The 22,933-nt window shown below is 35.1% G+C and overlaps 3 protein-coding genes across 3 annotated transcripts in view; 1 reads left to right on the top strand and 2 right to left on the bottom strand.

Annotated features, from left to right (window-relative positions):
* LOC129803250 (origin recognition complex subunit 6) overlaps positions 1-22,933 on the bottom strand; it is a 76,067-nt gene that overhangs the window by 12,615 nt on the left and 40,519 nt on the right. The window lies entirely within an intron of this gene.
* Positions 2,430-4,432, top strand: LOC129803280 (uncharacterized). Its single transcript, XM_055849730.1, has one exon. It carries the CDS (start codon positions 3,630-3,632, stop codon positions 4,113-4,115), a length of 486 nt encoding a protein of 161 aa, XP_055705705.1. The 5' UTR covers positions 2,430-3,629; the 3' UTR covers positions 4,116-4,432.
* On the bottom strand, positions 9,372-18,649 carry LOC129803196 (hyaluronan mediated motility receptor). Its single transcript, XM_055849603.1, has 5 exons — positions 18,473-18,649; positions 17,790-18,400; positions 11,985-12,124; positions 9,785-11,914; positions 9,372-9,722 (listed from the first exon to the last, which is right to left on the bottom strand). The coding sequence occupies exons 2-5, from the start codon at positions 17,833-17,835 to the stop codon at positions 9,498-9,500; spliced, it is 2,541 nt and encodes an 846-aa protein (XP_055705578.1). The 5' UTR covers positions 17,836-18,400; positions 18,473-18,649; the 3' UTR covers positions 9,372-9,497.

A 22,933-nucleotide genomic window follows, 5' to 3' on the forward strand; every position in this document is an offset into this window, starting at 1 on the left:
CGTAATTGTTTTCATGATAAATACAGTACTAAATTATTATATTTATATATTTTCTATACCACAGTTTTATTATTTAATTAATTTTGCTCCAAATAAAGCGAAAATCCATTCATATTCACAAATTTTAATTTGTTAATTTCTCAGAAAAATTAAAAGTGTACCTTTTCACCATCGAATTTTCATCGATCGACCATGTTTTCCAATGAAAAACACAATGAGGTGACTGTTGTTTATTCGTTTTGTTTAACATTTATGTCATATTTCTGGCTGATTTTAGTTAAATTAAGTGCTAATCTTTATTGTTAATGGTACGTGAAGTTTTTAAATGAAATAATTACATATTTCGTGAACAAAAAGGGTTTAACCCCGGAAATATGATTTTGTTTTGGAAAAATTTTCTTCTTCTGTTTTAAATGGGAAAGGAGAAAATACCAGGAATAAGAACAAATCCTGCACTCAAAAGCAACTCAACAAGGTTTTGTAAGCCTTTCGTCGTGGTTTCAGTTACATTGTTTGTCTCCAATTAGAAACTTTCCCTTGTCTCCATTTGGATTAATTTGTTTCCAATTGAAGCCTTTTGCATTTGTGTGTTTTTCTTGTATTTAAGAAGTTTTCAAATTATATCTAAAGAATTTTCACTAAACGGTAACATTCTAGAAAAGTCAAGTAGCAAATTTATGTAAATCTGGTTTTAGAAAATGGTTTTGAATTAGGACATTTACCCTACAATAGGAAATTCTCTAGAACCTAGAATATTCTTCAGATATTGACCGTTCAAATTATCATTTGTTCTAATCTGTAAAAAATAATTTGGTGCACAAAAATATGAACTCCGCAAAAGTTGCCTGGAACGACCTTACGTACTTTCTTTTAAAAAAAAGAACAGGCTCTTCCTTAAAAAATTTAATTGATCAGCATCTTTGGAGGACGAGTGTTAAGATCAATGGAGACTAGGGGAAACTGGGGCACCACCAAACACGGGGTACCACCAAACACTGCGATTTTTTAATCGGACATTCGACTTCAGAGGATAAGACCTATAGGAATTTATAGGCACTATAGGAATGTTTGTCCACTGAAGGAATGGTCGAGATAGTCCAAGTAGTTTAGAAATAAAAATTAGTGTTTGGTGGTACCCCGTATTTGGTGGTGTCCCAGTTTCCCCTATATCCTTGACTATATAAATTATATTTCTAATAAAAATATCTGTTGAAATTTAGATTTGACAGTACCACGAACTTATGTAATCATTTAATAGCATAACTATATATACAGTCAGTATGTTTACTGTAGTTGAAGATCTTCTCAAGTCTTTTAAAGTCAATTAGGGATGTGCCGAAGATCGATAATTTTATTTCTTTTTTACTATTTTTTACTGCTCGAACTCCACAGAGAGAGCAGTATAATCCGCAATTCAATTATATTACTCTTGAGGTGTATTTTCGGTAATGTTTTGAGTGATTTATAAAATCGATACAAATCAGTTGTGAATCGGTAATGAATCGGTTATGAAGCGGTAATGAGTCGGTTATAAACCGATAAGTAATTTATGTTAGAAAATCAATTATATTACTCTTAAAACTATTTTGTGGGATCTATTGTGTGATTTATAGAAATCGGTTTAAATCGGTTGACAACCGGTAAACGGTAAATTATGCAAAACTAATCCTGAGATACAGAATCTAATGGCCTCGACAGACCTGAGGATTACCCGAGAGATGGCTTAGCGCAATTATATTCGCAATAACGGTTAAACTACTTTTCAATCATTTTCCACTAAGCCGTCTCTCGGCTTAAGTCATAAGTGTGTCTAGGGCATAAGTCACCTCGATACACGAGTTCGAACACTTCGCAAAGCCTGGGACACTTGGCTACCCCTTTTTCAATTTCAATTAATTTTAGACCATTGTTTAGGGGCTTAGGTCTCTTTTCGTAAAGCAGTCTTCAAACTAGAGGTTTATTCCAGTTTCCGAGAATCTCAAAATCTTTAATAGCAAACAATTAAATTGATTTTTCAGAATCTAATAGATCATTTGCCTTTTATAATCCAATCCTAAGTCAAATTTTCCAAAAAATCTTCACTGACAAGAAATTAAAAAAGTAAAGCCTAAGGCTAAACCTTAGGTGTGAAGCCCGTATAACCTTAGTCAAAAGTAAACTCGTGTGATTAATTTTTAAGATATCATAAAAAAGGAGATTCTGGTCTTGAAGGAGCACAGAGAGAAATCCGAAAAAGTTAAAATAACATTCCGCACTGAGAAAAAAACGGGAGTGCGATTAACTTTTTTCCTCATAACTTTAACACTTTTTAGGTGTAAAAATATATCAACATTTTTTAATGTTAATTTTACACCTTTTTAAGGGTAAAATTAAGATAAAAATGGTACTTTTAACCCCCAATACACCTAAAAAGGGTAATATTTACACCGATTGTGAATCAATACTGCAGGGTAAAATTAACATTTCCGGAATGTTATTTTAACTTTTTCGGATTTCTCTCACTCAGTGCGTAAATGTTTATTTTACCCTTCAGTATTGGTCCGAAATCGGTGTAAATATTATGCTTTTTGGGTGTATTATGGGTCTAAAATTACCCTTTTTAATGTTAAATTTACCATTAAAAAGGTGTAAAATTAACATTAAAAAATGTTGATATATTTTTACACCTAAAAAGTGTTAAAATTATGAGGAAAAAAAGTTAATCGATCCCCCGTTTTTTTCTCAGTGAGGAGTTGAAGGAAAATTAAAATATAAGTTTGAGTTTTTGATCTGGCCGTGAAGCGTCAATTATCCAAATTACCAATCTATCAAAATCTGGGAGTATCACTAACTCGCTTCTTGGACCCAACAAAATTAAAATTCAAAAGGAAAAGGTATCTCACTCAACATGCCCCTCCTCTTCCCTAATAGTTTTAGTTTTTGCCTCTATATCTATAGCCACCTTTTTTATTGGAAATAACTAAACAAGATAAACAAATAAAAAGGTGGCACATTTTTGTTGATTTTACAATTTCCTGTGTCTATAACCTGATAAATTCAGGGGATATTTTGTAATTCAATTAAAATGACAAAATCACCACAATTTTCCTCCAATTCCTAATCACTTTTCCATCAATTTAGCTGCTTTATTTACAGAAAGCAACGCACACATCTCCACAAAATTTATATCTTAATCATAAAAAGGTGATTTTAAGAGGTTCGATAAGAAAAAATCACCCTTATCACAGGTGATACGGGGAAAAAAGTAGTGAAATTCCCCTTCGTAAGAATTACGCTAATTTTTGGCTTTGTTTTCGTATCTTCCGAATTTTCTTCCCAATATGCTTTGTTAATGAATTTCTATCGTTTACCAATTTTTGATCTCACTCACACCCGGACACTGTCTGGCTGTCTGTTGGTCGTGTATATTGGAGGAGTTTCAATTGACTGTGGAGGCCGCAGACAGAGCAGGGCGGGAAAGCACCGTACGGGACTTACATGATCCACGCGGAGAGTGAGAGAGTGCGATACTCAGTACTTTGGTATAAAAGCTCACACCGCGAACTTGTGAGATTAGTTCAATCGTGGCTGTTATGAGTTGCTAGACAAATCACGTATCAGTTTTAGTTGTATGTTTTTTAACACTGAAAATGGTGATAAAGATGAGTGAACGCAGTAAATCTCCAATGGCGCGCAAAGAGGTCATTGGGAATCGCAAGGAGATTCGAATCGGAAAGAATGATGCCCATTTGCGAATTGTGGGCAATGACAATCGTGTCCTAGTTAAATTCAACAGTGGCTTTGTGGATGTCGTTGGAAATTCATCAAAGATTAAGGTGCTTAGGAATGATGGTGATATTCAGTACACCGGAAATAGTGGACGCATAAGTCTTGGCTCGGACAGCACCAATACTCATGTTCACTACACTGGAACAGATGGACGATTAAAGTTAGTCAATGAAGAGGAGCTTGTGATGTCATCAAAGAAAAAATCCCCTCAGAGCAGAAATGTTGCACATGAGAAAGACAGTGAACAAAAGCAGAGGAATCAGGAAAAACTCTTTCCCGACATCACCAATGTGAAAATTAACAACAATTCCGGAAATATCGTCATAAACAACATTATCATTTCATGAGAATCTCATTAATGTACATTTAATTTATTTATTGTTTTCATCAATTATAGTGCCAAGTTACAATAGTTTACAATTAAATGAGCGATACATGAACTTTTCCATTGAGAAAAACAAATCTTGTGGTTTTGGAAAATTTCTCATGATTTTCTTAAGCTCTCTGTCCAACTCTAAATCATCAAAATCGGACTATACAAACATTTTACTTGAACATGTCTTGCCAAGTTTAGCAAATTTATGCAATGTGTACAAATGAATTTAAAGGAATATTTTCGTTACGAAAAACTAATTATCTTGTAATAAAATCTTTTTTTTAAGCATATTTTGTAAGTTTTTCAAAACAGCTTAGTCATCAAAATCGGTCATTTTTTGGCTTCACACGGGGTTAACACTTGAAGGTTGATGCCCGCTCTCGAATTTCTTTTTTTCTAAACACCAAGGCCACTGACTTTTTTAAGTCTATCAGAGGAGTTAAACTATGTGATTAAGCCAGGTTTGAAGACAGTTTTATATTTCTTAATTTACCATATCCTTTAAAAGAGATTAAAATGAATCTCGATTTAAGAGATTTTCTTACTATTCTCAACTTTAAGACTTCTGTTATAAATTTTAAAATAGCCAAGATGTAAGAGAAGCAAAATGGATATGTCCCTCAATTCTTAGATAAACATTTAATCGCGTCTTTTGATTCGTCTTTAAAGGATGGCCCCTGATGGCCCGTATGGTCATTAAAAAAGGTCTTTAATTTTTTAAGAATCAAATTTCTTTTACTCTGAACGCGAAAATAACTAATAAAATAACTAAATAAGCTGAAATGAAAGTTTCAACATTAAATTGTCTCTAATTTCCAAGTATCATTATCGAAATCAAGGATCTGATACCTCTATGAGAGAAATCAAAAAAAGTTAAAATAACATTCCGGAAATGTTAATTTTACCCTGCATTATTTATCCGAAATCGGTGTAAATATTATGCTTTTTAAGAGTATTACGGGTTAAAGTCAGCCTTTTTTCATGTTAATTTTACCCTTAAAAAGGTGTAAACTTAACATTAAAAAATGTTGATATATTTTTACACCTAAAAAGTGTTAAAGTTACGAGGAAAAAAAGTTAATCCCACCCTCTTTTTTCTCAGTGTCGGCTTAATACGCTCTTTGTATCTCTTTTGTGCCTTTCTTATGGATTCAAAACCAATTGGTTTCTTGCATGAATCCAAGTATTTTGGGCAATGATCCATAATTTTTGATAGACAGAATATGCCTTTCCCTACAAGTATTTAATTCTGGACAGTCTCTGGTGATTGCTATTGTAACAGGTTCATTTTAAACGTATGGAAGACTAGAGAACATCTGTTAAAACATTCACCACATTCCTTAAAACATTCCTGTCTAATTCTAGCAGGAAATTACTTTTTGCTGTTGAAGGGCCCATAATCAAGGCCATAGATTGCCTACAACATTGACAATTTTTCCAAGATTACTGTTGCCAGTGGTGGAATTCTGTAACAATATGACAATGTCATAAGACAAATTTTCTTGATAAGTAGGGGAAAGTACTCTCCCTTCGAACGTTCATGCCTTCGAATAATGTGAATTTCTTTTGTTTTTCGTAAGAGATTTACACTAAATTATCACGAAATATTCAACAATTGATGATAAGCCAACTAATATTTAATAGAAATGTGTAAGTCTCTTAGGAAAACTAAAAGAAAATTCACATTATTCGAAGGCATGAACGTTCTAAGGGAGAGTACTTTCCCCTATAGGAGCAGGACAACATTAAGGCCCAATGAGCACAGAATGCTCATTGCAATGAACTCTGCTTTTAGTAACTGATTTGAGTCTTATTTCCGATTAATTCTTCGGAATTTATTACATTAAAAATTTGAAGTTCGTCATATGAAATTGTCATACTGTTACAGAATCCCCCTACAGGTCTGCAATCTATCAGCTACCTCATTTTTAGAACTTCGCTTAAGATTCCCAGTACGGACAGAATTATACCAGTTCAATGTGGGAAACCTTTGAATTGGGCTAGCTTTGAAATCGTCTTTTTTCTTCTATTTTTAAATCAAACTGGGCTTTATTGTGATGTAATTTAGAAAAATCCCAATTTCAAAGCTGCTCCAAATCAAAGGTGTCACACATTGAACTTGTAGAACTCTCCCAACTGGTAGTCGGGAGAGTTCTAAGTTCCATTCCGGATAACACAGCTAACTCACGATTCCGATACGCTACACATTGTGAGAACTTTTGGCCAAAAAAGAATATTCTGACAAGAATTACGTGCATTTAACGAAAATGTCTCATAATTTGTAGACAACATAAAGGATTACATAAGTATTTAAAATGCCTAAAATGAGATTTTGTATTTTTTTTTCAAGATAGTGGAAATAGGTATGATTAGGAAGAATCACACCTAATTAGTTCCAAGTGATTTTTAAAGAACCAAAATCCTGTAACTAAATAAAATTATGTGTTCTGCAATTTTCAATTAAAAACTTTCAAAATTCAGGCATTAGCATTTGGTTTACAAATTTACTTTTGAAAAGATTGTTACTGCACACAGAAAAAAATATTTCGTGAAACTGTTCGTAAATGTTTGTGAATTCCTACTGGGGACTTATGAAAATGGTCGTAATTCGTATAATCCCCAAAAAAGTTTATAAAAGTTTGTATATGCTTCACAAACATTATTCATAACATGATCACTTGATGAGGACTTTTATTCTTTTACAAACCTTTGTTCGTACATTTTTGCTCATCTTGCAAAACTTTAAAAATAAATTACAGTTTTATGAAAACTTGAAAAAATTAAGAAAAAGGCGATTCAGCCGAAGCTAATGACCAGATCTTCCAAAGATTGTATTAAGTTTCTGTAAGTTTATTCCCTTTGACATGAAACTTAAATGAAATTCACACCTTGTGCACTAGACAAACTTACGACTTAAATCGAAAGGTGAGTTACCGTAATTAAAATCAAAATAGAAAGCAATTAATACGAACAGTAATATCTTATTCATCGTATTACTCCACTGCAGTGTACTCTTTCTAACACACGTGATTTTCCATTTGAAATTTTGCATACTATATTCCTCTCTCCGGCTTTTCTTAATATTGATTGATTTATTTATTTTCATCTCTGTTTTTTCCCCACCCTCATGCGACCATCGCCGTCTTAGCGTCGGTTGCAACCTCCGGGATGAAAACGATGGAAAATCCCTTCTTTGGTTGTATGTTTAGTGACCGTGCATATGCACGCAGGCCACTTATTTGAGAAGATGGGTATGCTCATACAGAGAGTTAATATTAATATTTAATTAATAATATTAATAATATAAGATCAATATTAATATAATTAATATTAATTATAATATTAATTAATATTATAATAATTAATTAATATTAATTAATATAATTAATATTAATCTTATATGTGACACCACGGTCACATTACATTTCTATCAGATTCTGATTAATTCGTCTCTCGGCTTAAGCCGAGAAATGGTTTAGTTGATATGAAACAGATGATAATTTAGTGAAATCCATTATTTTGATTATAATTACGTTATGCCGTCTCTCGGCTTAAATCGTAAGTGTGTCTAGGGCATCAGGTGATATCTTCAAACCTTCTTTATCTCAGAATTGGGAACTAATTACCTTTCCTTTATAATTAATAAATATTTCACATTTAATTTACAATTTTGGATTATTGGAAAAATGTTAAATTTCTTTTTAAATATTTAAGAATTTTCATTTTCAAAGTTTTAACTGTTAGTCTAAAAAAAACTTTTTGAGCATTCAAAACTTAGAAATGAGTGAGTTCGTGGTTCAAAACCTTTAAGTTTTCATGTTTTACAATTTAATTTTACTAATTAACCCTCAAAAGCCTAAAGGGTATCATCAGAAAACTCACATTTAAACTGTTTTGATAAAATTCTATTCATTTAAAATTACTTTGGTGTACTTAGTCATAGTCTTACTAACATTTTTTCTGAATATAAATATGAACAAACGCCGTAAATATTAATTTAAACATAGAAATATTATTTTTAGGTTCGTGTCTTAATCCGTGATGGGCTTTTGAACTTTAGAGGGTTAACTTGTTTTAAAAACTATCACGTATGAAAAAAATCAAAGCAAAGGCTTTGTATTCCTTTCTGAAAGCCAATTCGACCAGAATAATAAGAATTATTAAATTATGGTCCATGGGGCTGAAGTTAAGAGTAATACGGTGATGGTCAGATAGGAAAAAAAGAAAATTAAAAATCTTATTAAAATGTAAGATATATCAACATTGCATAAGGGCCTTGATATTGCCAAACCTGAGAATTAGCCGAGAGACGGCTTGGCGTAATTTTATTATAAATAATGGTTAACCCTCTAACGGGTGAGACCGCCTCCAAGCGGTCTTCACAAAAATCACATTTACAGCGACAATAAAGGTTTTATTTATTTGAAGGTGCTATAGTGTCCTCGGTAATAGTCTTACTAACATCTTTTGAAAGTTTGAACTCATTTTGACTCTTCGTTTTGTTCCTATTCCCAGTTTTGTGTGACAGGTCAGAGAAAAAGCAACAAAAAATATTTGTGCAAAAAATACTCATTTCCAATTTCCATAAAAATACCGATTTAAAGTTATCTGTCTAAAATAAATTTATTTTTTACTTAAAGATATGTCATTCTACTTTGTATATTTTATTTAAAAAAATTTGAAAAAACTAAAAATGTGAATTTTAGAAGCAAAAAGAGTTTCAAAAAATTTTTATATTTTCTCACCTAGCGCCTAAACTAAAAAAAAGATAATGAAGAATGGATGGTTTTTTCGACTTTATTGGATCATAATTATCCTAGAAAACATTGTTTTAGAACTTTTTTTTCGCATATTAATGAAAACATCGTTAGAGGGTTAAACATTTCCATCCGGTAACAGCCAAAATCCCGAATGTTCAAAATTCTGAAATGGATGAAATTATATGGAGGAAAATGTTTAGAATAATTTCCCAAGACGCAGAAGATTTCCCTTTGCCTCCCAGCAAATGCGTGTGCAATCGTGGGAGTACCTATGACACTTTTAAGAATTCGGGATTTTGGATTTCGGGATTTTGGCCAATTCAGAATTTTGACCAGGAACCGGGACCCATTTCCCATTTTCCATTAAGTCGTCTCTCGGCTTAAGTCGTGAGCGTGTCTAGGGCATAAAAGTAAGAATTAAAGAGACTGGTCATGTTCCTTAATCATTCTTAGTTAAAAAAAAACCATTCTGTGAATGAGCTGTATATTTATCAGTAAGTTATTTATTGAAAGTAGAAAAAATGTTGTGTTAGATGAAGCTATCGCGAGAAGACAAAGAAATAAATAAAAAATGATAAGAGATCCAGTAATTCTCAATTGTTTCTCTGACGCAAAATCTTCGTCGATGGCGATAAGTTCTCCTTTCCGCCTGCAAAAAGACTCTTGGGAGTCTTTGGCGTCCCCTGGAGGTTCCTGTCTTTCCTCTTGTGTGGCGTAACTGGAGCACTGTGTGTTGCCGGATTGAAGTCAATGAGATCTTTGAGGACATTTATAGTGACTTCCTGATCTTTGTTGACAAATTCCAACTGAGATATCCTCTGAAAAAAACAATGTACTTATCAGTTGTCTCCTCCTCTAAAAAAAGAAACAGCCCACTTACCTCTTTGAGAATCATATTGTCTTCTCTGTAGCACTCGAATCTCTTCTCAGCCGTGGGTTTCCCCTCGAACTTTGCTTCTTGCCGAATTTGTGCTTCCAACTTCTCAACTTTATTTATCATCTCACTGAGTTGCTGACGCAATTTCTTATTTTCCTCCGCATGATCTGTATTCCAATCGACAAAATCCTCAAGTAGGCGAATTTGACGTGCTGTCTCCGTCTGTACAGCATCGTCAGTCTCCTTTTCCAGTTCCTTGATCAACTCCTGAATCACCTGATTGGACTCAACACCTTCCGGGGCTTCACGTGTTGGATCAGGAGTTGGATTGGGAGGTCTTACACCATCTGTACTTCCGCTTGATTCCGTCTCAAATTGCTGACACTTGAACTTGTACGTCATACTCTCTAGCTTTATTGTGCGATTCTCCTCTTCCAGATCATTCAATTTCTGATCCTTGAGATCCAGCTCAATTCTCGCCAATTCAATTCCATCCGCAAATTCCTCGAGGAGACTCTTCATGTCCTTAATATAGGTCTCTCGAACTTCATATCGTTTCTTGAGATCATTGTACATCTCAGCATACTTTCCGGCTCCTTCGTCGATGCGATCCTGGAAGAGCTTTCCCAAATTGTCCACTACGGCCAATGTTTCAGCCTCAGAATTCATTAGTTGCTCAAAAAGAGCTTCCCGTCCTTTCATTTCCACCTCAAGGGCCATGGAAGATTTATGGAGTGTCTCCAGAGCACCTCTCAGTTCCTCCTTTTCCTCCTCAATCCGCAAAATCTGCTCCTTGAGGTGCTCAATTTCACAGTTCATTGATGACTTCTCGAGATTCAGCACCTCAACATCAGTGTCTGATCTCTTAAGTCGCTCCATGAGAATGTTCACTGTGGACCTGGTATTCTCCAGTGTCAACTGATAGCTATGTTTCTCCGTCATGAGTTTCTGATATGCCTCCTGCATCTTCTTAATCTCTGCCTCACAATCTCTCCTGGCTGTCGAATAGATGTCATCTTCAGCCTTGAGAATTCGCTCAAGTTCAGCTATTTTCTTATCCTTCTCCCTCATTAGCTCATTGCCATCATCCAGAAGCGCCTTGAGATCCCTCTTCTCATACTCCATCTGGAGAATTTCATTTTCAGCAATCTTCTGACACCTATCGAGCTCACTGCGCCAAAGATTGGTCTCTCTAGCCACTGCTGCCTCAATTTCCCGCTGAACATTGCGAATCTTCTCTTCAGCCTGTACCTCGGCAATGCGAATCTTCTCCTGGGCAGTCTCATTGATCTTCTCAATATCCGCAAGTTTCACTTTTTCCACCTCAGCCAGCTGTTCCACGTGCTTTTTGAGAAGTTTGGCTCTCTCTAGCACAGCCACTGATTCCACTTCTTTAAGATTCAAATCCTGATGATCCAGCTCAATCTGACACTCTCGTAGCTCCTCATTGAGTTCAGCTATCATCCCTTTCGATGCCTCCAATTCCATCGATATCTCCTTCAAATTTTGATGAGCTGTGGTCAGATCATTGGACATGGCATTCATCTCTTCCTCACGAATAGCTTTCTCTCGCCGTAGAGCCATACCCTCATCAATGAGCTGCCCAATACGAAGTTCACACTGCTCAAGAGACACCCTGAAGGAATCAGTTTCCAACTGAAGAAACTGTACAATTTCATCCTTAGCATTCAACTCTGCCTGAAATCTCTCATTCTCTCTGGACACTCCCTCAATCATCCTCTCATACTCCCTCACGATAACACCCTTTTCCGCCTCAAGTTCCGTAACCTTCCGCAATGATCCATTGGCCACTTGCTGAAGTAGTTCATTGGATCTATTTATTTCCTCAACATTCCGTCCAATCTTCTCCATTGCCATCTTGAGAGATGCAATTTCTTCCACAGCATCGTCATTCTTAGCTTTGAGCGCCGCAATGAGATACTCATATTCAGAAAGTTTCTCACTCTTCAGCTTCAATTCCTGCGTAATTATATCAATTGCCTCCTTCTGTTTAATCGCCGGAGGTAGAGTTATTCCCACACCGCTACTCTTTACAGAAGTCGGTGTCTTGGGTAATTTCTTAGGAGTAGATTCAGAATTTGCACGAAATTTAAGACGACGTGGAAGTGATGGCTACAAAACCCAATATTTCTTAATTTTTAAGGCACATTCTCCAGAAAACCTAAATCCTAAATCATCTTACCGTTCTGAACAATCGATAAGCTGAGGATTTTGAACTCTTTGAGTCACTTTTAACAGTATCCAAATCAGAGGCACTTCCCGTCTTTTTGTCCTTCTTACTGGCAGAATTCTCACGTTTCCCGCCAAAAGGTGAACTGAAGACTGGAAGAAAAGGGATAAGAAAAATGGCAATTAACACTGTACCTCATTTAACAAATCTCTTAGGTAATCCTTTTTTAGAAACCCGAAGAATCTCAGGCTCATACTATTGAATTTTGCAACGAATTCTTATAGGGGAAAGTACTCTCCCTTCGAACGTTCATGCCTTCGAATTATATGAATTTTCTTTAAGTTATTCTAAGAGACTTATGGCCTCTACACACACTGGAGGAACTATGTCCAAATTGAAGCAAATTCCGTGTTCTTGTGTAGGGAAAACTATTCAATATGGACATATTTTTCTCTAGTGTGTAGAGGCTGTTAAACATTTATATTAAATATTAATTAGCTTATAATCAACTATTGATAATTACGTGAAAATCATGTGGAAATCTCTTAGGAAAAGTAAAAGAAATTCATATTATTCGAAAGCATGAACGTTCGAAGGGAGAGTACTTTCCCCTATTAAATTTTGCAACGAATTCTTATAGAGGAAAGTACTCTCCCTTCGAGCGTTCATGCCTTCGAATTATATGAATTTTCTTTAAGTTATTCTAAGAGACTTATGGCCTCTACACACACTGGAGAAATTATGTCCATATTGAAGCAAATTCCGTGTTCTTGTGTAGGGAAAACTATTCGATATGGACATATTTTTCACTAGTGTGTAGAGGCCGTTAAACATTTATATTAAATATTAATTAGCTTATAATCAACTATTGATAATTACGTGAAAATCATGTGGAAATCTCTTAGGAAAAGTAAAAGAAATTCATGTTATTCGAAGGCATGAACGTTTCGAAGGGAGAGTACTTTCCCCTATTAAATTTTGCAACGAATTCTTATAGAGGAAAGTACTCTCCCTTCGAACGTTCATGCCTTCGAATAATGCGAATTTTCTTTTATTTTTCCCAAGAGACTTACACATTTCTATTAACTATTAGTTAGTTTGTCATCAATTATTGATAATTATGTGACAATCATGTGGAAATCTCCCAAGGAACGTAACAGAAATTCACATTATTCGAAGGCATGAACGTTCTAAAGGAGAGTACTTTCCCCTAATATGCGAGACAATATGGAAATCATGCAAGCAGGGAGAACTTTCTATCAGATTTGTAGATCACAATGTAAAAAATAATTACTTTAAAGTTTAAAGTTTAAAGAAAAAACTAACATAGCTGAGAAAAAACATTGCTCTAAAGGTCAAGGGAACACCTGTTCGGCATGAACATTAATTGTTAGCAATTTCACCAAAATACTACTTTTTTTAATGTATTTAATAAAATTCAAATAATAAACCGATTCATTTTACTAATCTACCTTTTCCTAAAAGGATAGGCGTTCATATTTCATATCCCAATTGGTACAGAAGGATAGTCAATAGGTCATGACAAAAGTTCTTAAAGTGCCAATAAGGTCTTCCCACAACTCTAATTTACTTAATAATTGAAACCTAATAATCTTCAAAGGTTAGTCGTTGTACGGAATATTGTCTAAATTTTCCATCTGGAAACTCCAATAACTAAATCGCACGAATAAATAAATTTTCCGTTTGATTCTACCATTTTTTTCAGTTACAGTCAAGTGTGCTAATCCGGGCGCTTCGCTATCTGGATCGTTTATGACTAATCCACTTAAAATAATATTTTTATTTTTATTTCCGTAATATAGTCACTACAGTAACATAATATAACTATTCAAGTTTGAGAAAAAGCAAAAATAATATTTTTATACATTAAATAACTCATTTCAATCTTGTGCCAGCTGAGTTCTTCACTAAAAATTTTCTAGCTGTGATATTTTCGATAATGACAGCTGGTTGATTGAAAACATTTATTGTTTTTTTCCTTGTGAAAAAAGTATTTTAAATCCAAACATCCAAAGGTTTACTTAAAAGTGAATTAGCGAAAAGGCGATCCAGTTAGTGCATGCTGACTTATTTCAGTATCATCATTATTTTATAAATTTTCTTTAATATTTTTGATATTTTTTTTTATATTATGTTTCTGAATAAAACAGTGAATAATTCTATGGATTTAGAAGAAGTAAAAAAGAATTTCATTAGTACAAAAACAAGCGTTTAAGTAGCACTCTTCGGAAAACGATCCAGTTACCTCACCTTACTATATTTAACTCGCGTATACAATACTGAAAATAACTCAATTTGTACAAAAATGGCAAAGCGTCCCAGCTTTGCGGAGTGCTCGAACTCACAAGATGCTTGCTTTTTTTGCACATACCGCTTAACTACCGGTTTAATCAATTCATAAATTAAAAAAAAAAACATTCCAAAAGAAAAATTGCTTTAGGAAAGTAGGTTTTAGAATATTTTAGCATGAGTAACACGCATACGAACAAATAAAATAGTAAATCCGAGAAAGGTAAATTATTTACGGATATATTGGATGAGTTCATATATTCTGTCAGTAGAAGAGGTCGAAAGTTTGGAGTGGTATATCTCAGCTCCTGATGAACATAATTGGATGGGTGAACTATTGTTGGAAAGCTTTGCTCATTAGCTTTTAGAATCTGGTATATGTAGTCTGCTATGAGTAAACCATGGTCATCCAGAACCATTTATGTTGAAGAAGACACTTTTTGCAGCGTCATTTTTGACCATCTACTGCTGGGACCAGGAGTGACCCACAATTCTCGCACTTGGACTGTTCGTTAGAGGAACTCAAAAGGTACAATTTGTGGAAGAAACTTTTTTTTGGACATCTTACTTTTTTTATTCATCGACTTTTGCAAGAATTTTGAAGTGTTAAACGCAAGGAAAAAATTACAGAAATCCTAAAAGAGTGGTTTCTGGAGGAGAAGGATAGACGTTGGGGTGAAATTGAAGTGACATTTGGATTCCTTGGATCAACTTATGGGGGAGTACTTAGAACATTCCAAGTCGATATCTTCATTAGTTTGTCCAGAAAATGAGATAGAAGGATTTCTGTCATTTTTTTCTATGCGTGTAAAATGTTAAAATTCTTGCAAAAGTCGATGAATAAAAAAAGGAAGATGTCCAAAAAAAAAAGTTTCTTCCACAAATTATACCCTTTGAGTTCCTCTAACGAATAGTCCTTGTGCGAGAATTGTGGGTTACTCCTGGTCCCAGCAGTAGATGGCCAAAAAAGACGTTGCAAAAAGTGTTTTCTTCGACATAAATGGTTCTGGATGACCATGGTTTATTCATAGCAGATTAAGCTTTCCAACAATAGTTCACCCATCCAATTATGTTCATCAGGAGCTGAGATATACCACTCCAAACTTTCGACCTCTTCTATTGACAGAATATATGAACTCATCTAATATATCGCTCCTTGGAAATTACAAGGGGCCAACTCAATCTGAGCCATTTTTCAGGAGACAGCATGAAAGATTCAACTTTGTATAAATAATTATCTGAATTAAGTAAGTTAATAAAAACAATTTAATTCTTTTCTATTTGTATGAGCATTATTATAAACATCGAAATATACATATTTTTACCTTTCAAAATATGTTTTTAATGAGTTAGCTCCTTGTCATTCTAAATGGTGCGCAAAATTTTCATGAAATTAGAATGACACGGGATCAACTAGCTTGAGTTAGTCCCTTGTTTCACAAAAATTTGAACGATAAATCTATTTTGTGCCCCTTGACTTCAAATAAAACCGCGCAAGCAATCATATAGAGTAAAATTTTGAAAAACTTTTGTAATTACGAAATTTAATGATTCATACAATCTGAAATTTTATTAAATTCTCTGTCTGAGTGCATTAAAACCTCAAAATCGCCAAAAAGTGAGTTGGCCCCTTGTAATTTCCAAGGAGCGATATGTATATTACCGATTCACTACCGATGAAGTCCGGATGCAGTGGAGTTGGAAATTTCAAGATCTTTCAAAAAAATCTAAATTTAAACAAATCGGTTGAAAAATAGGCCCTACAAGTGGTTACACTTTGATCTTCGAAATTTCGACACCGAAATGATCTCTGAACAGGTGTCCATGCAAGGACGAATAATTCGCCTTGAGTCCCTAGTCGAGTTCCTTAAATTCTGAATTCAACGACAGTTGAGTTTAAAATGTAAAATTTGAGGTTATGTGAAGAAAGTTTTGCGTGGAGTTTGAATTAGAACCATTTTTCACTGGTAATCCTCATTATTATCATACTATATTAACTTCCGCAACAAATTACATTGCTGTATTCTCTAAAGTTATTTATCTTAAATTAGGGAAAGTGCATTTCACATGAATTCCATTACGTTTTTGAAAATATTGTTCAAATTTGAGGAGTGAGAAATGTCATCTACACCCCCCAAATGTTCAAATTTGAGGAACTCTACTGTATTCGAAAATGAAAAATATTCTAGGAACCGTTTTCGAAATAAACTAAAAAACCTGGTTTTGGAAGGGAGGAGGGGGCTAGGGGGGAAAAGAAAAAAGACTGTCATAGACGTCATAGATAATGTTGACTTATGGGGGAGTTGTCGAAAACCAGAAGTCTATATATCCTATACGGTTTAGCTTCTAGCTTTGTGTCACAAGTTCAGAAAAAAATGGAAATTATATAACTACTCTCTCTTTGTGTTCGATCAGTAAAATTAAAGAAAATTCACATTATTCGAAGGCATGAACATTCTAAAGGAGAGTACTTTCCGCTATAGGGGGAAATGGGGCACCTTTGAAAGTGGGGCACCTTTGAAATTGGGATTTCTTACCTGTTTTTAAATAAAATTGAGCCATATTATGATATAACTTAGATGCAAAAACAGATTGAGAATCTAAATTATATCACAAAAAGGCTCAATTTTATTTAAAAATAGGTGAAAAATCCCAATTTCAAAGGTGCCCCAGTTTCAAAAGTGCCCCACTTCCCCCTACTAAGAATAATTAATAGTCAGTTATAATTTTGTAAAAGAAAATAAACGTGTTAATGTAATGTCCAGCGCAGAATCACTTTTGTTTGTAAATATGTTTTCGAAATTGCTTGTAAGAGTGAGAGAGACGACTAGATCTAGATCTTGCTCAAAAAAGAAACAACAACATAAACTTTATTTTTCTACAAATTTTAAAATTTGCTGTCATTGTGTCAGCTAAATGGAAAATATTATAAGAAATATTAACCGAAAGTGTTAAATCACAGGTGTTCATGTAGTTCAAGTAAATGGTAGACCTCTATTTTTTAGGACAAGTCGGAAAAGATGATATACGTAAATTCATATAAATTAAAGAAAAAGAATAAAAATAACTGACGCAGATTGTTTTTTTTTATCGGTTGAACATTTTACAATTAGCAACATTAAACATGCATATAAGCCGTGTATGAGCATTTCAGAAGTTGTACAATGTTTGTAATATCATATGATAGGAGTATTATTTTACATTTCAAGTTTGAGATTTGCATCTGAATACAATTAACATGAAAGAAATATATTAATTGCAATTAATATTTTAAATTAAAAAGCCAAATAATTTGAAACGTTAAATTATTTGAAAATCGCGTCCTTTGAGACAACAGGATAACCCTGTTCCTATTACTCTTCCATCTGTGTATTCCTATTGTTATTTTGCGCGGTAATTCTGAGCGTTATTTCAGTGGTGGCGCATCTAGAAATTTTCACTCTTCTACAATTATCTTCAGTTTTCTCAAAAAGAGGAAAAATAATATACAAATTTCTGTGATTTTACCTGTAATCTCGTTGAATCTCTTTAACTTGGCCTTTGGAAAAGACATTGTTACACTTTTTTTCACTTCTTCCGTTGCTGAATAAAAAATCTTCACTATATAATTAACAAATTTGAGAAACTTGTGCAATTGTTCAACTCAACACATATTGTAACTTCACTCAACAGCACTAAAATAAAATTTTTATGATAACAGATACAAAAAGATAAATGAAATAAGTCACTTTTTTAAACAACACCAGTCAACTAATGAGTACAAACTGATGGAATGGAATTAAAGTCCACGGTGGTAGCGTCAATTGTGTCTCTTTTTCACATTAACAATACAATTCACTTCTCTTTCACACCCTATTGTTATTATCAAGAGAATATGGTGTAACCAAAGGACCCGACCGTTAGAAATAAAAATTGGGGAGAGAGAGAGGAGTTCAAGGTACTTCCTCTGAAACTCGATTTCTGAGACTCTTGGTGTAATTGTAAATTTCTTATGTGATATTTTTCACATCTGCCGGTTTCAACTGAATTGCCACGACCTCTCCCTTCTCGTGGAAGAGCCACCAAGAAAGTAAATCCAGAAGGGAATTTCTTCACTAAAGTCGTCACCCTCGATAAAACTGCAAGGAAGGGGAAAGATCATACAAAAAAAACTACGCCTTGTTATTACCTTCATTCTTTGACCCTCTTACCTCCAGAAAAGTCCTCATGAATTTGAGGATTTTAAGTCTTGCATACTCTTACACTCACATTCGACTAAGGAATATTATGGAATGAGAGAAAAAGCGATAGAAACCGAAAGGAGAATTTTAAACTATTAAATGTTTTGACTCCTTTACCTCCGATCGGCTAGCCAGAAAATTTATCGATAGACAGGTTCATTTTTGAGAGGTTTTGCACCAAAAAACCATCTGGATACACCGTAATTAACAGTTTGCTCCTGCTCTGAGTATAGCCAGTCATCTCATAACAAATACAATGACCAAGAGAAAGTACTTCGTGGAATACTCGACTTTATTATTTTTGATGAATAAAGATCACCATAATGGTCTAATTCTTGGATTAATACATCGTTTATGAGTTCTCGTAAAAATTCTTAAAGAATTTGTAGCGCTATACCTGTGTTTTATATTGGTAGTTTCCTGAAATTCAGACGTATATATTATATTCTTGGATTATGCGGTCAATGAACCAGATTTTCAGTCCTTTCACCGAGAAAAATTTGGATGGTATTTTCTACAAATCGTGTCTTTAAATTCTACTATCTCAAAAGATAGTAGAAAATACCATCCTCCATAGAAACTTTCCTTTAGAATCTACCATCTTGACATTTTAAAATTTACTATCCTATGGATAGTAAATTCTAACAGCCGGATGGTAAAATTTACTATCCTCATTTAGATTTTACCTTGACCTCTCTTAGATTCTAATATCCGGGAAGTAAATTTTACTGGCCGCATATTAGATGTTAAAATTCAATTGGAAGACAGTAAATTTTAACGGAGGATAGTAATTTGGATTGAAATTACCATCCAAGCCAGTAAAATTTGCCATCCTGCTGTTAGAATGTCATTTTGGAATATCGTGTGTGCCGATGCAACGGTTCCCGATATGCTTTGAATACATTATAGGAGTTCGTGGCGCAGGTGGAAGATGCTGGACTGTCATCACAAAGGTCGCGTATTCAAATCTCGGCGCAGTCGTCAATTTTCACGCTCCAAAATGGCTTGAAATACAGAGAATATCATCCAAGAAGGGCCCCAAGCCCTCAAACAATGGCCAAAAAGCAATGAAAATAAGGAAAAATAAATTTTTCCGACATTTTTCATTCTAATATCCGGCTAGTAAAATTTACTATCCTGCCAGTAAAATTTACCACCCGGCTAGTAAAATCTAACATCCGGGGATATTAGAATTTACCATCCGGCTATTAGAATATACTATCCATGCAATAGATTCTACAATTTTTGACAGTCCAATTTAATATCGCGTTTGCTGGGTGACTTTTTTACTATCCGGCCATTAGAATTTTGTATGGAGGATGGTAAATTTTACCATCCACATTTTTCTCGGTGTTCCACGAGGCGATCGCTAGGGGAAAGGTGGCATGGTTCGCACAGAGTGAACCTTCAAACAACGCAAACTTTCTCTTCATTTGCAAAGATCTAGTTCATCATTTCTTAGCCATAAGATAGATAATTATTAAGCTCATGAAATGAGATGAAAAATGGTAAGTCAGTTCTTTGCAAACAAAAAGAAAATTCGCATCGTTTGAAGGTTCAGCCTGTGCGAACTATGCCTACATTCCCCTATTGAAACTTATCCGAGATCAATGAATTCAAAATTTTCATGATAAAATTAAGAAATACTCTTTCTAAATCTATTTAATCTTTAAGACTAAAGATCAAATGAAAGTTCAAGATTCTTGGCTTAATTGGACAATATATCGGCTTTGATTATCTATAAAGCCTTATATTTTAAGAATTATTCATGATAAATTGAGCATTTTTATGTAAATTTTGACCAAGTCATATTAATGATCTCCAGGTTAGGGCTAGACATTTCATTCTGAAGTTGTCTTCTATGTAATCTAAAAAGGGGTCGCAAGTTATCCCATGCTTTCCGCAATGTTCGAACTCGTAACTTCTTATTATTAATCGTATTGAAATATTTGTTACAATGTAATCATGTTAGTATGTTACTGTTGTTCTATCCCGTATGAGAAAAATCTGCTACTCCGTTTGTAGACTCGCCCAGGAGAGGAATTCTATAGCAATATGACAATGCAACTGCAGGAGATGTGGCGCTCTACCCGAGACGCTCGGTCACATTTTGGGTCTCTGTACCCACACCAAAAACAGAAGGATCCGGCGCCACGATATGATCAGAGACATGATCACGGAGGAAATGGCGAGGAAGGATCCGGGGGTAGTGCTCAGTAAAGAGCAAACCTTCTCCCTCCCCGACGGCAACCGTCTCCGCCCCGATCTGGTGGCAAAGAACCAGGATGGGGTCTTTGTGGTGGATGTCACAGTCCGCCACGAGGATGGGGACGGGCTTGCCCAAGGGTTCAGGGACAAGGTTGAGAAATATAATACCCTTCTTCCCGTAGTACAGAGGCTGTACAACACAACCTCTGCCTCGGTGGTGCCCATTGTAGTGGGCACAAGGGGTGCAGTACCCCTAGAAACGGTGGAGGGTTTAAAACGCCTTAAAATAAACACCAAAAGGTTTACAACCACCGTTTCGATTACCGCCCTCCGCTCATCAATCGTTATTTATAACGAATTCATGGACTATGGAGGGCGGTTGAGGTCAGACGTTGGGGTTAGTGATTCCCAAACACACTGTAACGTCCCATGAGTGTTAAATGTCAGTCCTGACTTTTTATGGACTGTTTTATTTAACTTATTCGTGTGTCGTCCCCGATTTAAACAAAAGGACAAAAAAAAACACGGAAATCCGTAAACCATCTGTGATACAAAAATCTGTGATAACATCTAAGAAATATTTTGTAATGTTTCAATGTTATTTATTTATTTATTTATTTATTTGTAGTATTTATAGTGTGTTCTTCTGACCTTCAGAAAAAGAAAACCTAGAGGCGGGTGTAGTCAATGGGGGACAGTCATCAGACAAACCCCAAGCCTCAATCCTTAGGGGGTAAGGCGAACGAGCAGCGTGATGGAAGATCCACGCTCAGAATCCCCAGCCGCTCCCTACGAAAATGAATATTTGGCAACCGGGCCCAAAGAAACCGGAAAGTCCGGCTACCTTTTAATAGCCGCAAAAATTAAAAATTAAAAATTAAAAATTAAAAATCATATGACAAATCTCTGTTACTAAATTCAGAAGCAGGACAACCTTAAAGGCCAGTGAGTATAGAATGGCCATTATAAGCAGCTCTATGAACCTCTCAATGATTGACATGAGTCACATTTTTGAATAGTTTTGCAGAATTTACCACATAGAAAATTCTAAATTTGACATTGTCATACTGTTACAGAATTCCCTTACAGGAGTGTCTTCTCCGCATTATAGATGCTTCTTCCATGCTCCTGGAGTTGTTGGGCAAAACTGGTACGTTTTATTACGTTTTGTACCACGTGAAAATATCATTTTCTAAACATTCAGTTGGCACTCAGTGGGTCAAGTGGTAGAGCACTCGCTCTATGATGCAAGTGTCCCGGGTTCGAATCCCCTTTAGGTCACCAGGATTTTTTCTGGCGTTAAAGGTGTTCGGATTGCATCCAGTGAGCTTTCACTGCACTTGATTCCACGAGCATGGGACTGACAACCTCATCCCGTACAAGAAAAAATAATAATGCATGTCTAGAAATCCCCTTGCCGGAAGGCCTTGTTCTTTCATGGAATGTTGTGCCAGCATTATTATTATTTATTATTATTTAAACATTCAGTTGTTTGGTTGTTTGCACCGGGCGGGATTCGAACTTCGAACTCACAACTGTGAGAGTCGAGTCAGAGATCTCATCCGCTCAAGACCAACTGTGAAAGTACTTTCACATCATTTACTCTTTTCCGGTTCCCAACCGATTTGAACCAAAAGTTACCCAAAATTATAGGAATAATAAAATTGTATTTCGGACAAAAATTACTAATCGGATCATTACCGGTTCATAACCGATTAGAACCAGTTCAAAATTGTCTGAAATTCCAAGACATTTGCAACGAGCCTAAGCATGACTCTATTTGGCGAACAATCTCCAAAAAAAATAATGCTTTTGGAGGGAAAGGGAAGGAGTTAGGGAAAAATTAGGGTAATATTAATGGTCCCAGAGTTGAATAATGGGGTGCCTTTTGTAAGTCTCAAGTCACTACATCTAACCGTTTGGCCTGGATGGGCAATCGGACAGTCGAATAGACGTACGTGGAACGTATAGACGGACGGACAGACGGATGAACATACGGACAGACAAACAGACGGACAGATGGAACGGGTGACAGAAAAGAGTTACGTCATCTCTCAGAAGTCGTCTGAAGTCTGAAGCGCGTAGATACGTTGGGAAAAGTGGCCCCCAGGGCATTGAATGTGAAAAATTTTAGAGGGTAAAAAATCAAGGGATACAATACTGCTCTCTCTGTGAAGTTCGAGCAGTAAAAGTTACATATGATTTAAATTAATACCTTAAAAA

Source organism: Phlebotomus papatasi, chromosome 2 (assembly GCF_024763615.1).
Source record: "Phlebotomus papatasi isolate M1 chromosome 2, Ppap_2.1, whole genome shotgun sequence".
In the NCBI taxonomy this organism is placed as follows: Eukaryota; Metazoa; Arthropoda; class Insecta; order Diptera; family Psychodidae; genus Phlebotomus; species Phlebotomus papatasi.